Below are 16,901 nucleotides of genomic sequence, written 5' to 3'. Positions count from 1 at the left end.
CCAGTCTTGTGCCTTTAATCTCAGTTCATAATTCAGTTCTTTGTGCTGCCAGGACTCACTGCTTCTCAGAAGGGAGGATTGGGGAGTTGCACCCAAAATCTTCTCATTTTTGTCCATCTCTGTGCCACTCTGAGATGTTCTGCTTAAGTTGACAGTATGTCTCAGTCTCTTTCCAGATTGTTAATGACTTGCAAAGTTGACAGCATGGTTGCTGGCATTCCCTCTTCTTTATGTCCTCTGCCTGCAAGTGCTGGGGAAAGACAAAAAAATTTAACATAATTCAGATTAGAAGAACAAAGAGGTGTAGAGATTTAAGTCTAGTCTTTTCTTCTACTTTCAAGGTAGGAATTCAATCATGAACTGGACTATCCTACCCCAGATCCAGGCTGATTTACCCCAGTTTATTCACCTGTGCCTGAAGGAGAGGTGGAGATAGCACTGCCTCCATTGTACTCTATGCTATACATTGCATTCCTGATGCATATATGGAACCAAGCCTGGGCCAGCTCTACAAATGAATCCTAGAGAAAGTCAGACCTGCTCTGCCTGTCAGAAGCCTGCTGCCATTAATTAGTACAGCAGACTGTTGGATACTTGTGTGGTGACTCCCTTCCCTAAGATACCCTTCAATGAAGTGTATGGAAGGAAACTGTGTCAGCACAGCTGTTTGCCACTGAGTCCTACTACCAGGAATCTGGGATAAGATTCACAAAAACACATGTTCTTGTGCTTGTCCCAGTAGTGCTGGTTTGGGTTTCTGTCCTAGCCTCTGTGTAACTCCCTTTAAAAAACCCTCCATAGATAATGGTAGCTTGGTCATTTCTATTTCTCAGGCCTGGTTCCACATCTCCAACCTAGAATTGTTCTCTTCAGCCTCTATTAGAGGTGGAGAAAGAAATAAATCCAGCTTTCAAGTGTGATGCTTTGCAGATAAGGGATGTTTTCCTCCTGTAACACATAAGCAGCCTTTACAGCACCAACACAACAGCAACAAAGATACCTGCTTACCTTTAGACATGATGAAATCCAACCACAAAATAATGTTCCCTTCTCACAAAATTTGGCAGTGCCTGTAGTGTTTTTTTTTTTTTTTCTCCTCTTTTCCTCATGTAATGCACTTGGTTAATGGTCTCCAGGCCTCTATCATCACCTTCTTCTGTCTTGGCAGAACAGCCCAGGTAAGCATATGCCCAACGCTGGCAGCCTAAGCTTTTCCTTCTGTGGTATTAATTGTCTCCTTGCCTGGAGTAGTTTCTTCTTAATGCCTTTGTTCTATCTTGGCAGCCACTGGAACAACAGGTACTGTGAGCCAGAACACTTTGATTTCTAGAACCCAAAAATCAAGGATGTTTTGCTGTAAGCCAGTCCTGTCCACAAAGAAGCACATTAAAGTAACATCTGTAGATGTCTACATCCTTGTGGAACACTGGGCAGAGGTCTCAGTAACCCACTTTGTCCTTCCCTGGCACATCCAGGAGAATGGGTCTCATCTCTTCCCCTTCTATCTCTGTGTCACTAGTGTCAGCATTGGCTCATAGCACTTGGGAATGTGTTCGTGGCACAGAGCAAAGAGGAAGCACATTCTACCACAGGGGTGATCTCCAGCTACTGCTAACTTTCTCCTAAAAGCAGCCACTCCTTGAAAATAAAGAATTAGTACAAAATTACATATTCCCAGGATGTGTTTGAGTTTTTTTGTTTTTTTTTTCTTTCTTTTTTTAAGCTTTTGTGAAGGGTAGAATGAGGAGAGGAGAGAAATTCCATTAGTTTGGAATTTCCCTTATCTGCTTTTTCCTCCCCATACTCCTCTCTTACCTTTCTTCCCTATTTTTTCCATCTTTTAATTTCTCTGACATCAGACTCTTCTGACATTGTGACTACCCTGTTCTTGCCTGATATTATAAATAAAAAAAAAAGGTATAAGCCAAATCTGTATGTAATCAAGACTCCCGCAGTACCCTATACTTCTGTTTTATCATCTCAGATACTGCTTATGGTCAGTGCCTAGTCTATAACAGATTTAAATTTTTTTTAGATTGAATGACTTAATTTTGTGAGTGAGATGGAATGCAAAATGCTGTAGTGAATAACTTTCCAGATTGGTTTTATTGACATTTTTCCTGCCATGATCTGTTAGTGGAATTCTCTACAGTGGCAATAGCTCTTCTGTGTGCACCCATGCTGCTTTTGCTCACAGATCAGTTATCAAGTGGGAATTAAGAAAGTGTTCTCAGTCTTCATAGAGTCATGGTTAATTTATATGAAATAGAAGTTTGTTACTTACAGGATAGTAATTTCCATCACCAACTCCCTTCCCTCAGATCAGTTTTTTCCAATATTGTTGCTGCCTCAGCTTCCTCAAGTCATGGGTTCCCCTGCAGAGAGAACGGACCACCACACTTGAAAGAACACCACAGTAATGAAAGGAATAGGTTAACGTATCTTAATATAACAAATAAATCTACATGGAGAACCATATGACATCATTGTTTTTTAAAGAAATCTACTTTACTGCCAATGAAGTGGGAATTACACAAATCATTAACAAATCACAACATGTTGACTTCAGAAGTTTCCTTGTTCCTATTGCGAAAGACTCGTCCTGTGTGAGCACCTCAGAGCTGAGTGTGCCAAACTTCCTGGTGGAATGTGGGAATGTGGGCTGACAGTGCTGGAGTGTGAAACAGGAGCACACCTGCCAGAGAGACCCTCCAAACACCACTTTTCAGATCTGCTGAGGCATCAGAAATACATGAATTGCAGAATCAAAGAATGGATGAGGTGAGGAGGGGTTATCTGCTCCACCCTGCCCTGCTCGGAGCAGATAAACTACAGCAGGTTGCTCAGGACTGTGTCCAGCTGGGTTTTGAATATGCCCAAGGATGGAGACTCCACAGTCTCTGTGGGCAGCCTTTTCCAGTGTCTGACCATCCTGAAAGAAGTGGAAAGAAGTACATCCACTGGAGAGTCTAAGGATAAAGAACTTCCCACTGTTAAGGATATTATCTTGAACTCCACATAGAGAGACTGAATTCCCGCTATCTTGTTGGCATTGGACAAGCAATTTTAACTGTCTCCGTTTTCCTGGTTGACAAAGACTGCAAGGTGTCTGCAGTCAGTAAAATCTGAGAACAAAGGGAACCAGAGGGTGACAAGTTTGGTCTCTCTGCAGACAGAACTGTTTCCAAAGGCATTATTGATGATGTAGATATGTAACATGATTAGTATCCATAATAGTTATGTGGTCAGCTCATTTATTTCATTCAGCTACAGAAGAGTTCTTCAACTGAGATGAGGGGTTGTAGGCCTAAAAATTCTAGCCTAAGGATGAGGCACTTGCTTTTATTTAATCTGAACTCAGCTGGAGACAAAAGGCCATTTTAATTTACTGCAGTGTATAATTTTACTCTGCCAACCCATATTTCCTGAGTCCTATTAAACTATGAATTTTATAGTCCTGCTATAAGAACTGGAAAAAAATTAAAACCAATAGCTTCCAACTGACCTCTCTTATTCCCTGGAAGAGCAATGCCAGTGGATCCCATACAGCTCTTAGTCATGAAAGCATTTCATTTTTGGGATGGTGTGCTTTCATGTGCACTGTACTTAGCATAAACCTCTGCATGAACACATACAGTTCATTTCACCTTCTCCTGCTGTGCCTTGGCATTCCAGTTTCCAGGTAGATCAATCTGGATTGTCTGCTGAGGCCACTGATCCCAAGGGGCTCTGAGAGTTTAACTCTGCTTTTCTCCAGGAACGCTGGAAAGCCATGGACCTGCAGTGACACACAGCAAGGTCTGGTTCCTAAATGTGCCACAAACTCTTTATCTTAGGGACACAGATACTCACCATTTCTGCCTGTTCTCTCACATCTACCCAGAGCTTTTCTTGTGCTTTTTCACTAGCCTGTGAACTGCTCATATGTCACTGCCTCCTGCCTTCCTCAGTTTGCTGAGAAGCTTTGCCTGCACGAGGACTGCAGGATGCCTGATGCCTGCATTACAAGCCAGCATGCAGGACTTTGTGTGCCATTGGAGGACACATGGCTCCCTCAGCATGTTATGCCACAGGAGGCAATGTACTTACTTGCCTACTTATTGACAAAAGGGAGCAAGATTGCCTTCCCCACTGAGCTTTCGTGCTTTTGGTACAGATTTATGCTTGAACACAAATTATCTGAGTTACAGACATGCCCTTTAGAAAATCTGCTTAGAAGAGGAGCAGGGGGGAATATAATCTGGAAACAATCTCCAGTAATTGGTAGGAATTGTCTTCTCAACAAAAAAAATGCCACTTCAATTAAATAATAAAAAAAACCCACAAAATCTGAGTTTTAATCTCAAAACCATCAGCACAAGCAATAAAAGCAAACAAGTGGAGTCTTCTTTCTCCTACTTCATGTTTTCTTCATCAATCATACAGATGTATGTGGTGCAGCAGAACTAATGCTGTACTTAGAGAGTGCACATTTTGGGATAACTAAAAGAGAAGACTCAATCTGCTTAAAGAACTATAGTTCAGCATATCATGGAGATTCATGCAGAAAATTTAAAAGCTGCAACATAACTTAAAATTCAGCCCTAAAATACATGAGCTGGATACAATCACTAATTACAGATGTGTAATAACCACAGTGACTTAGATGTTCCCCACGGAGGCTGTTGCTGGAGTGCACCCCAGAACAGTGAAATGAGTGATCTCAGCCTGAGTTGGTCCCAAGGCTGAGTCTCATAATATAAAGCTTCTGGAAAAAATACATATAAAGCATTTGAAACCCTTGGTGAAGGAGTTACACAGCCTTTGCTGAAGTCTGTCCTGCAAGGTGAGAGATGAAACATCAGGCACTTTGCTTTCAGTGCAAATGTGGGGAAGACTAGAGATGTGAGACTTCACTTGAAAATGAAGCATAATAGGGCTCAGACCATAATTGGTTGCTGCAAATATATGTGTACTGCTCATTTACAAGAAAAAAAATCATGCTATGGATTTAACTTGGGTTAGCTGGACATTTGTGGAGTAATTCCTTTGCACAATTTGGAATCTGGAACCAGCAGATAATTTGGATGAGGTCACCCTGCTTTGAAGCCTTTAAAGAGTTAAGTAGTATGAATCTGGGACACTTGAGGCACCCGGTAAATGCCAGCAGCACTCTGGGCAACAACAGAGCCGTGTGCTTTGAAATGAATAAGCTGCTTATTTACCTGCCTTCCGTGGCACAGCACAGATGAGTCGATCAAAGTAACTGGTCATTTGCATTATTCCTTTTTCTATTTAACAAAACGTTTTGCTCCTGAAAAGACAAAACCAAACACCCAGGTGTGATTCAAAAGTCAAATACAAGCGGAATCAGAAGCATATTTAAGCAGCACCTTTCACGCCGGATGAAGCAGTTGCAGCTTCTCCTGCTGCCGCTTCAGAGGAGGATTTTTGCAGTGGTGGATTTTTGCACCCGTGGGTTATTCCAGCCGTGGGTTATTCCAGCTGTGGGTTATTTCAGCTGCGGGCCTCACGGAGCAGGCACAGGGCGGTGCAGGGCGCAGCGCGACCGCCAGAGGGCGCTGTGGCCCCGCGGTGAGCCTGGTCGGCGCAGCCGGCGGGAGCGGCGGGTCCATGGGGTGTCCATGGAACGGGAATGCACGGCAAATTCCCTCTGTCCGCCTCCCCGAGCGAAATCAACCTGCTTGGGACTGGGGAAAAAATAGCTACAAGCTGCCAGTGTACCACTGCCAGAGGACACGGCAGCATGGGGATGATTTCCACACAGTTTTGTGAAGAATTGAAACCTGTGAGCTGTGACAGGATTTAAAGGGATGATGCACGCCAGAAATTTGGCCTGCTCGAAGGCCACAGGTACTGAAGAACATCTATGTCTATGTCTACACTTTCACAGAATCACAGAATCACAGAAGTTCAAGACTGGAAGAGACCTATAAGATCATCAAGTCCAGTCGATGTTCTAACTGTTCACTAGATCATGGCAGCAAGTGCCACATCCAGTCTTTTTTTGAATTCTTCAAGGGATGATGCTGGATTCTTTAAAAAGTCAGTTTGAATTGATCATGTTCACATAAAATATGCTGTACAAACTCCTGTAAGATCAAGGTACAAATTCATCCGTCAGTGTCTGGGGATGTGCTCTTTTGACTGGGAGTAACATATTACAAAAATCTAACAGAAAAAGAATTTTATTTCAATGTCTAGGATTAAATAAACCTTTTGCCCTATTGACACACACCCCTCTGTAACAGTCTGCTGCAAGTAACTTGTCAGGCAATTTGATGTATTCAGTGATGCATTCACTTTCCAAGTGGGTATTTCAAAATACAATTTTTAATAACAACAGTATTGTACAAACCACTCATTTTTGTTCCATTCACTAATACCAGTGCTGGTTAGGAAAACGAGACACTTTGAATCCAGCCCCGAGAGGCAGTAGCCACAGGACGTCGCCTGTGTGGGAAAGCTCGCAGGGAAGAAGTTTGGGACACCCGGCTGAGCAGCGACGGCGGCACCAGGGACCGAGCGCGTCGCTGCCCGCGGTGTCCGTGTGTCCCCCGGCACTGCGGCCGGCCCGGCCCGGCCCAGGGCAGCCCAGCTCCTCCCGTGGAGGGACTCGCACCCTGCCCTCCCCGTAACCCCGCACTGCAGCACTTTGCGCCCCTTTATTTTCCATTTCGTTTTATCATTGCTGTGACTTCCGATTCCCTGTAAACCGAGACCCAAAGGCCAGTTCATTTCAAGCCTGAACTGGAGCCTGCTTCTCCCGGTTTACAATTCCTCCACTCCCTTTTGGCCAAGAGGTGAACATGATGATTTTTTTAAGGAAGGGAGTCGAGCGCTTTTCCAGTAGCACCCAGCGGACGCTTTAATTGCATTTTATTCAGCCGCCTGCAATACTCTCTGCTCACTTCGCCCGGGCTTTAAAAGCAGCACCAGGGACGCAGCGGTGCCTCCCGTTCCTCTCGGGTGCCCGCCCAGCCTCTTCACACCGGCCATCCTGAGCGGGGAGACTGCGGCGGGGACCGGCCCTGCCCTGTGCTGGCGCCGAGCCGGGATCCCCCGGGGCCGGAGGGCTCAGTCCGGGTCCAGGGAGCTCCCGGCCGCCCCCGCCGCGACCCCGGGCCCACCGCCCCGGCCCGGCCGCTCCCCGCCCGCCTCGGCCCCGCCTCCCGCCCGCGGCCGCCCGCCAATCGCAGCGCTCTCCGCCGGGGATGACCTCACTCCTTGCCTTTCCATTGGCCAGCTATATTAAGAAAGTCGCGAGCGCCTTTAAATAGCGGCGCCGGGCCGCAGCTTGCGGCAGTGGCTGCGCTGAGTCGGTCTTGTGCCGGTGTTTGCTGTGAGGGCGAGAACGGCGGCACGGCTTCCACCGCAGAGCTCCGGGGCCAGCGACGCTGCCTGCGGCCGTAGCGCTCCCGCGAGGCAGAGTACGACGGCGCGGTGCCGGTGAGCAAAGAGAGCAGGGTGCGCCCGCCTGCCTGCGCGGGCCGGCTCGCCACGGTGCCCTGTGAGAAGCGAGAGGGAGCGGGAGGCGGCGGCCGCGGGGAGGAGGGCGCTGCCATCGTCCTGCTGCACGGCAAGGCCAGCTTGGCGAGCCTGGCCATGGCTGCCATCCGCAAGAAACTGGTGGTGGTGGGGGACGGTGCCTGTGGCAAGACTTGCCTCCTCATCGTCTTCAGCAAGGACGAGTTTCCCGAGGTCTACGTGCCCACCGTCTTCGAGAACTACGTGGCGGACATCGAGGTGGACGGCAAGCAGGTGGAGCTGGCCCTGTGGGACACGGCCGGCCAGGAGGACTATGACCGCCTGCGTCCGCTTTCCTACCCGGACACCGATGTCATCCTCATGTGCTTCTCTGTGGACAGCCCGGACTCGCTGGAGAACATCCCGGAGAAGTGGGTGCCCGAAGTCAAGCACTTCTGCCCCAATGTCCCCATCATCCTGGTGGCCAACAAGAAGGACCTGCGGAACGACGAGCACGTTCGGAACGAGCTGGCCCGCATGAAGCAGGAGCCGGTGCGCACCGAGGACGGCCGGGCCATGGCCATTCGCATCCAGGCCTACGACTACCTGGAGTGCTCGGCCAAAACCAAGGAGGGTGTCCGGGAGGTCTTCGAGACTGCCACCCGGGCAGCCCTGCAGAAGCGCTACGGCACCCAGAACGGCTGCATCAACTGCTGCAAAGTGCTATAGGGCGTGTCTGGAGCGCGGCGCTGGGCACGGCGCCCGGGTCACCTGTTGGCAGGTGGAGAGGAGCTGGGTTCTACACGCACACGGCATCTGCCCGTCCCCTCCGCTAGGGACTGGCTGTGCATGGGGTGGGGGCTGAGGGAGGGAGCACGCTCCTTGAGCCTTGGCCAAAAAGGGTTGTGCTTGCTCAGCCGTGGGGACGGAGGGAGGGGGGGATTGCATGCCCTGAGTCTTGGGAAAACAGTGAGGAGAAGCTTTCTCCTACCACTGACCCCTGCGAGTTAGTCGTGGACTCAACAACAAAAAGCTGCTGAGACTGGACTGAGCGATCGTTGCACCCGGTTCTGCCCCTTTGCCAACACCTGCTGCTCCCTGCTCCCGGGCAGCCTCCTCTCTTTTGCAAGAGGAGGGCGGTGGAGCGGAGATGCTCGAAGGGACTTCTGCCTCCTGCCTGCATGTGCCTCCACCCAGGCGAGCTGGGGAAAGGGGCTGCCTCTCCCAGGCTGCCTGCGGCATCCTTGCTTCTCCCTCACGTGTTTCAGCCTGAGCCTGACCTGCTGTGGAAATTAGTGCCCTGAAGACCGAGACTGGGAGGGGAAGGGAGGGTCATCCCAAGCGAAGCCTGTATATATGTTACCTTTTTTTGTCTTGTGCAAACTGGGGTAGTGCAGGGGGTGCTTATTTGAAGTGAGGTGGGGAGGGGGTGCCCAGGTGGGACTTGTGTTGTGCAAAGGAACTTGCCCTGAGTGACTGATGCCTGCTGATAACAGGAGCCATGAACTGACTCCAGCTGCAGAAGCCACCAGGCCAGAAAGTAAAGCTGAACTGTCCTGCTTGCTGGATATCCACCTCCTGACAGATGAGGCAGGGTGAGCAAGGGGATGATATTGCCATATTATGATTTTGGTGCCTGCTCCTTACTTTTAATGTTGTCTCCTGCAAGTGTATTGATTTGGATTTATTTAAAAGTTTATTTTCAAAAGATGTTACTTTGCACAACTCGGTGGATTTTTTTTTATGTTTAAATTAAACACTCAATGCACTCATCATCTGCATACAACACTGTAGCATTGGAAACATTCTTACTCAGTAACCTCATCTGGGTCTTGTTTAAAACTGATTTCAATACAAGACAAAAAATAAAACCACTGTATTTTTTTGCCTTGGAAAAAAAAATGGGTGAAAGCACTGTTACTTATGCAGTGAGTACATCAGACTTTAGTACTAAAGGGCAGTTTAAAGAATCAAGGTTTATTTAAAACTTATTTTCACAAGGTGGCCAACCTGGGTGAAAATGATTTTCTGTTTCTCTGGTTCAGAGAACAAATGTATCCATTTATGTTTGTTTACTTTTCTCCCTCTTCCCTCAACAGTGGTACTGAGACTGTTTTTAATAAACTGACATGGCAAAAACTGAGATGTATATGATGTTTACATAAAACTATAGTGTATGCAGTTTTTTATGTAAAGTATTAAAAGATTCTATGCTGACACTTGTGCGAACAGTGTTGTGATTCATGGAGACAGTCCTCTGGTTGCAGCAGTACCCCTGGATAGAGTTGAACTAGACCAGAGTTTGCCCCTTGCCTACACATGCTTTTATTTGGCTTTTTTCCACTGGCTGAAATACCTGTCTGGCAGCTTTTAGAGGATGGTGGTTTTAGTTCCCTTTGGGGGAGCTGCTTCCTTAGTGTTTTTTTCTGTGTGTGGCATATGGAAATGCACTCAAAAAGTCGAGGTGGTGACTAATCCATCCTTGTTGCTTTGAGCACGGGCAGCCTCTGTGGCTTGTGCTTGGGCTCCCAGTGAGCTGCTGGTGCAGCAGAACAGGCACAAAGCTGAAAAACAGCACCAGCTGTAAGGATTATTTTTCAAGGAAGTATTTGGATAAAAGCAGTTTTTATTAGTGGTCTCCCCTTTGCCTGAAGTGCATGGCCTCACTTGCTGCAGCAGGGCACGGGGGCAAACACTGCTCTCTGTTAAAACAGGAGTCTCCAGAGCTACCTGGGTGGATTTCTCAATTGCTGGCCTCATTAATTCCCATGGCAACCTGAGAACTCTGGGCCTCTCCTGTCAGGGATCCCCAGCAGGGCATTGTGCCTGTCCCTTCCCTCCTCTTGCCTGGGCAGGTGCCCAAGGCCCTGTGCTGCTGCTGCCTGTGGCTTTGCCTCCTGGCAGGAAGAGTTGGCCTCATGCAAAATGTGATTGTTGCTGAACAATAAGACCTCTGCCCAAAGTGCTGATGTCTCCTATTTTTGTTTTTCCCTGGAAAAATTTCCTCTGAGATATTCAAGAGAAATCTCAGGACAGGTTTCTATTTTCATAATCTTCTCCACTACTTTTGCAGAGATGTGAGAAGAGAGTTGAGCTTTTTCTGGTTTTGACCTATGAATATCTGCTAGGGTACATACAGTTCAGAAATGTTAACAAATGTTAACAAATACCAAAGCAAGGGAGACGCATGGAGTGGCTTTTGCTCATTTACTCACAGAGGGCTGAAAGTGATGGGGCTTTTCAGGCAGACTGACATAGAAATAACAGGTTCCTTGTTCAACACCTGGGAAGTCAATCAGTCATAATGTGAAAATATTGGAGTACATGCTCAGTCCATGCTGTGAGTTTATTACACTGTTTCCTATGATCCTTAACAAAAGACAGACTCATTTTCACATAGCCAATTTAATCAGGATTTCTTGAAAGATACTGAAATCCTAGGTTTTGGATATCCTTCTCAATTCTCCTGATACTCAAATTTAAATTTCAGTTCTCTGGATAGTCAATGTGTGAGTTTCTTATCTTCAGTTTGAGAACACTAAGAAACTTCTTTTGAAAGAGATCTCAGTTTTGGATGCTTAAAGGGCCACGACCAAAGGGGCCCTCATTCTTGCAGGGGCACTCAGCTCTGTGCAGAGTAACACTCTTACACCTGATGCCAGCCATTGATGTTAAACCTACACTGGAAACCTTTTCATTAAAATGATTGCATTAGCTGAAAACCTTATCAATTCAGTTAGACTGCAGCAATAACTAATCTTCTCAAAACCCCAAAGGAGAAAGCATTAATATTTGTATTTTAAACACTGGGAAATGGGTTAGCATTGCATCCCTGTATAATTAACTGTACCAATATTTTCCACTGAGGTGCTTACAAGGTAATTACATTCATTATTTCCAATTGGATCTTTGCCCAAGTCAGGGATACAGCCTCTGCCCCAAGGGGGAAAAGCTGCAAGAACGCACATTTTGGTTTTAGCCGAGCATGACCTTTCTCTGCTACCCGTGATGCTGAGTAAGGCGTGAGGGTGAGATCACTGTGGGAGTCCACCCATTGGGGTCAGATAGTGGGATCAGAGCTCTAACTCCTTTATTTGTGTCACATTGCTGGGCTTGCTTTGGTGGAGGGGAAACATAAGGTGTGGCACGTCCCACCCTTCATGACTCAAACACTCAGACAAGGCCAGGGCAACACCGCACAATGTGAGAGTGTCACACTGACCACCTCCCTCTGACACCCCACAATGTGAGTGTGTCACACTGACCACCTCCCTCTGATACCCCACAATGTGAGTGTCACACTGACCACCTCCATCTGACACCCCACAGTGTGAGAGTGTCACACTGACCACCTCCATCTGACACCCCACAGTGTGAGAGTGTCACACTGACCACCTCCCTCTGACACCCCACAATGTGAGTGTCACACTGACCACCTCCCTCTGACACCCCACAATGTGAGTGTCACACTGACCACCTCCATCTGACACTAGACAGGGCCAGGCTGTCACCCCACAGTGTGGGGATGTCACACTGACCAATTCCACCCCACAGCTGCATCCCCCCAAGTGTACCCAGAGGATCCTGCACCACTGGGGCCAGGCAGGCACCTGAGCTCAGGACAGGTGTCTGACAACCTACACCCTGTATTCAGACAGAGGATTGGTTTCATCTGGTTATCTTCATCTGGCCCCCTAATTCATATTCATCTGATCCCCATCTGTCTGCTGTAACCTTTTGACAGGAGAAGCAGAGATGCTGAGCAAGTCAGAGCATCAAAGGAAGATCAAGCATTGACTCACAGTCCCTGTGCACACTGCTGGGCACGGAGGCTTTTGCCAGCTGTGTCCACACACTACATGGATGAGTAAGTTGAGGAAGGTTGTACCTTCCCTGATTCTGCTCAAGATGAGTTCAGCTTCTGCTAAAGTTGTTTCTTCTCATGCAAGCCAGAACCCTGTGATGGTGCTGTCACTTCCTTAGCAGCAAACTCTGGAAATGCAGAGGCACCTTGCTGAAAGGCTCATTCATCATCTCCATCATTCTCCATTCAAGAGAGGAGACCACTTGTGCCCTCCCACAAGGTTCCAGGCTGAACCCTCTGGCAGTGTGAGGGTGTCTTGTCAGGGCAGACTGAAGATGAAGCCACCCAGGGAAGGTCAGAAACATCTTTTGCTCTTCACTTTTTACCCACAGCAGCTGTAAGTAGCCCTTGCATGATCAAATAGAGGATCTCTGTGTGGAAAGCACACTCCATAGGGTATGTCAAACGCAGAATAAGTCATCTTTGGTGGGAGAAAGAAGTAATTAAATCTCCTTGGTACTTCTGGCAGAATATTTGTTGAAGCACTTGTTATGCATTGGGGTTAGGCTCTTTATGCTTGCTCATTTTTTTTAACCCTTACATAACTCCACGCACTCCAGGGGGTTTGCACAAGTGCAATTGCAGACTTTAAAGCAATGTCCTCTTAATGGCTTTCTGGGTTTGCAACAATAAATTAGTTTAGCTCCATTTGCCTTGCATTATGTTGGATAGGTTACAAATCTTTTTTAGCAACTCAGTATGATGCCTTAAGTTTTGTCTTTCATATTTTCCAGATTCTGTACTGCATTAGTATATAACTCTGAACTTCATATAAAGTGTTAGAAGTTCTCCTCACAGTTTAGTCAGACAAACCAATCCTTTTCCAGCCTAGAACCAAGGACACCCTTGCAGCTTCAGGCCCCAAAAGTATCAACAACAGCAAGTTGAAGAGAACAAAAGTATCAACAACAGCAAGTTGAAGAGAATTCTGGGAGAATGGGACTGCATAACCTGGAGCTGTAATTGGACAATTGACCCCAATATGTAAATGGACCAAAGCTTATAAAAGTGTGAAAACACATGACCCGGAATCCTTCTTGGGCAGAGCCACGGCCAGGCTCTTGTACTGCCCAAGGTGTATCCTTTGAAAGCCTTTTAATAAATACCTACTTTATTCCCTTAACACTGTCCAGCCTCTGTTCTAGGTAGCCTCTCAAGGCATCAAGTAAAGAATTGACACAAACCCCTGCAGTAAAAGACTTAAAAAAATTTACTCTAAGGGACTTCATGAGTGTTTTACTCAAATCAGTGTCACTAACAGTATTTCAGTCACAGATTTTATTCCTTGGCTGCAGAACTAGATGATGTTTAAGGTCCTTTCCAACACAAACCACCCTATGTTTCCATGGTTTATGTTTTTAAGTGCATGATTTGAGCAGCCTGATGTAATGGGTGGACATTTTCTTCAATGCTACTACAGGAAAGAATGAGTTGCACTTTCCTCTTCCCTCCTTGAATTTGTCCAATTTTTTGTTGAGAGAGTTTTCTTCAGGCTTGATCCCAGTGGCCACAGTAACGGGGTGGTAAGCCAGTGGTAAGCCACAGTCTGTGAAAAGTAGCAGACAGGTAAATTCAGTTTTGTGGCCATGCACACTGTGCACAGGACAGACAGACCTCTCTCCAGCTCTCTCACAGGGGGGCCATGAAGTGAGAGGCTTTGAAAGTCACCTGTGAGAGGTGTATGTGCCAGCAGTGTATTATCCATCCATAACTCAGAAGTTTTTACCATTTGGTGTAGTAACAGCTGTGGGCATGTCTGCATTCCTTCCATGATCATCAAACTGGTGCTGAAAGGTGGGGTTGTTACAGGGGGGTCAGAGCCGGGGGCACTGATGTGGTACCTTACACTGAGCTGGAGCTGCAGAATAAGAGCATTAGACCGTGCCTACAGCACCAACTAACTCGGTGTGTACATTTCCCTTCTCACTTGCCAGTCTGTGTGGGTTTTGTCTGTGTTGCTAAATCTTGCTTTCCAGTAAAGGGGACCAGTGGGTGGGATTTTATGCTAAATGCTTAGTTCCGTTGTTTTTAGGTCATTCATCCGCTTCTGCATTCAAAGCTCGCTCTGGCATGACTGTAAATATGGATTTGGAAACAAAGGGGGTTTCCTGGTGGGAAATCACCCTCATTTGCATGCAAATGTCCCCTTCCCTCCCGGCTGCAGGGACAGGAGGGTGGTGGCGGCACTGGGGAGCCCCCAGGGCCTGGAGAGGGCCCAGGGCATGGGGAAGTGGGAGGCAGGATCTGCCAGGGCTCTCTGGAAGAGCCTTTCCTCTGCTCCTAAGCTTTTGTGCAGCGGGGTTTTTACACCGCGAAGTTTGACCCTACAGCCCTTGCTCTGTGGGGCTCTTCCCCCTGGGTGCAGCAGCACAAGTCGGGACTGCAGGATCCGGTCCGGCTTTGCTGGATTCTCTGGGGCCTGATGGCAGCAGCCTGACCCTTCCTGCTGACAGGAAACTTTCTCATCCGGTGAAAACAGAGTGAGTTTTAGACCAGGGGTTTTTCATAAGGTGTGTGCAAAGCTAGATGTAGTCACACTACTTGTGTAAATGTATAAAAAGATTAAAATCCAGGCTTTTGCTTTCAAGGTTCTTACAAGAGTATCTGGACACTTGTATTTTTGACACATGATTAGCTTGGAAAATTTTGAGGAGAATCACTGCCTGGTGTGCAAGTGTAAGAACATCAGAAAGACAAAGATAGATATATATCTTTTTGGGGGTTTAAACCAACCAACCATGAGTGTCTGAAAGAAACTCCAAGTTTCTAAATACTGCTTTCTAAAGGTACTCACAATTAATTTCCATTTTCTCTGACAGTCCTCTTGGAGGGACAGTAAGATGTTGGCATCTGGAGGCACAAGGAACCGGATGGGAGAGAGCTCATGTCAAGACACTGTGTACCAGCACACCTTCCCACGGTGAGAGGATGGGCAGGAGGATTGTCTCTTTATGGAAGTGTTCCCAAACAAGGTGTCCTTCAGCTGGGGAGCTCATTCCTTCTTGATGGTGACAGAACACTTTGCATTGGCAGTAATTGCTGCATTTCACTCAAAACACTCCCAATGATTACTGAAATGAGAGGCTGGAAGAAGACACACAGACACACACAGACACACACCAGTAAAGTGGTGACAAGGAAAGCAAATTGCAGTAATTATCTTGCAGCCAGGAATTTAGCGAAGGTGTGCCTAATGCCTGAGCTCTTTGCTAACAGCCCTGGCTCCCAGACACCGGTGGCCTCTCCTCTTGGGTGGGCTCAGATCTAACACCATCGTGTGAAATGTGTGAAATTCAGAGCAAGTGTTCCCAGCCTATATTCATCCGGGAAGATTTCAGACTGGGAAGAAGGGCTTTGATTCCTGAGGGATTCTCTGTCTTTTTCAGTGGTACCTCTGGGTTTAATAAAAAGCCATTCCTCTGCACATTTTTCATCTAGAAATGCTTTTAATTCTTCATCAATCCAAAGAAGCAGCTAAGTAAGGATAGCAGGATGTTTCACTTGCACTCTTAGACTGACATTACTGTGGCAGTTGTAATATGTACTCCAAGACATTGGTTCCAGACACTTTTTACTCTCCTTAGGCTAAGCATGTATTTGAAACCTAAACGTTTGTAATTTTACATCTCAAAAACTAGGCAAAAGAATAAGTCAGACATATTTCTTCCATCTGATCACAAGAAACTAATGACCACAGTCATTGAAAGGAGTCTATGCTGGGCCCCTGAGCTGGGTGCAGTTGCCTGGCAGATTTAGGGACCCCCATTTCTCTGCACACCCTGCAGAAATGCCCATGGAAGGAAGGTTTCTTCCCTGGCTGACTGCTACCAACACCATGCTGAAGGTGTGCAAATGCTGTGGAGGGCCCAGGGCAGCTGCCCTCAGGTAGCTGAGGGTGGGTGTGTTTGGTGCCAGCCCCCTCCTGCCACGTCTCTAAGGGCTGATGCACAGTCACCTTGCAGGGAGATGGTCTCCCTAATACCATAGAGCAGACAAATTGTAAATAATGCATTGATTCACTCTGCTGGTGATGTTAATCTCCTGAACCCCTTGTTAAATTTTGGGATTATTTTGGTTTGTCTCAGAAGGTCAGTTTATCAGCAGAGTCATTCCTTGTCAGCATGATTTTTGTTGCACTGGTGAAACTCCTCATGTGATTAGGGGCAAGGTTTCCCTTTGGCAGGTTACTTTTCTCCCAACAGGACTGTGCTGTGGCAAACTCAGCTGGCAGGATGAGGACAAGAGGCTGGACACAGCAGCACACTCCACAGGCAGCAGCCGGTGGCTGGGATTGAACTGGAGACACAGCTCAAGATGCCATGGCTGAAATTTCACTGCAAAAGTTTCTTGTTTCTCCTTTTGCTCCTTTGATCCATGTAAAGATCAAGTTTCAAGGGAAAATCAGCCAGGACAAGCTGCAGAGGGCTAGAATTACAGCATGAGAAGCAGCAGGGCCACACAAGATCGCTTTCAGGCTGCAGCCAGTCCTTACCCAACTACAGCCAGAGCCGGGACCAGGGAGGGCCACGTCAGCTCCTCCTATTGTTGTAGACACAGATGTTTAAAATTA

The 16,901-nt window shown here is 47.2% G+C and overlaps 1 protein-coding gene across 1 annotated transcript; it reads left to right on the top strand.

Annotated features, from left to right (window-relative positions):
- The first annotated feature begins 7,321 nt into the window (after positions 1-7,321).
- Positions 7,322-9,677, top strand: RHOB (ras homolog family member B). Its single transcript, XM_058800766.1, has one exon. It carries the CDS (start codon positions 7,606-7,608, stop codon positions 8,194-8,196), a length of 591 nt encoding a protein of 196 aa, XP_058656749.1. The 5' UTR covers positions 7,322-7,605; the 3' UTR covers positions 8,197-9,677.
- The last annotated feature ends 7,224 nt before the right edge of the window (positions 9,678-16,901 follow it).

The sequence above is a fragment of the Ammospiza caudacuta genome, chromosome 3, assembly GCF_027887145.1.
Source record: "Ammospiza caudacuta isolate bAmmCau1 chromosome 3, bAmmCau1.pri, whole genome shotgun sequence".
NCBI classification, from domain to species: domain Eukaryota; kingdom Metazoa; phylum Chordata; class Aves; order Passeriformes; family Passerellidae; genus Ammospiza; species Ammospiza caudacuta.
This window is presented reverse-complemented; position numbering and strand designations above follow the sequence as displayed.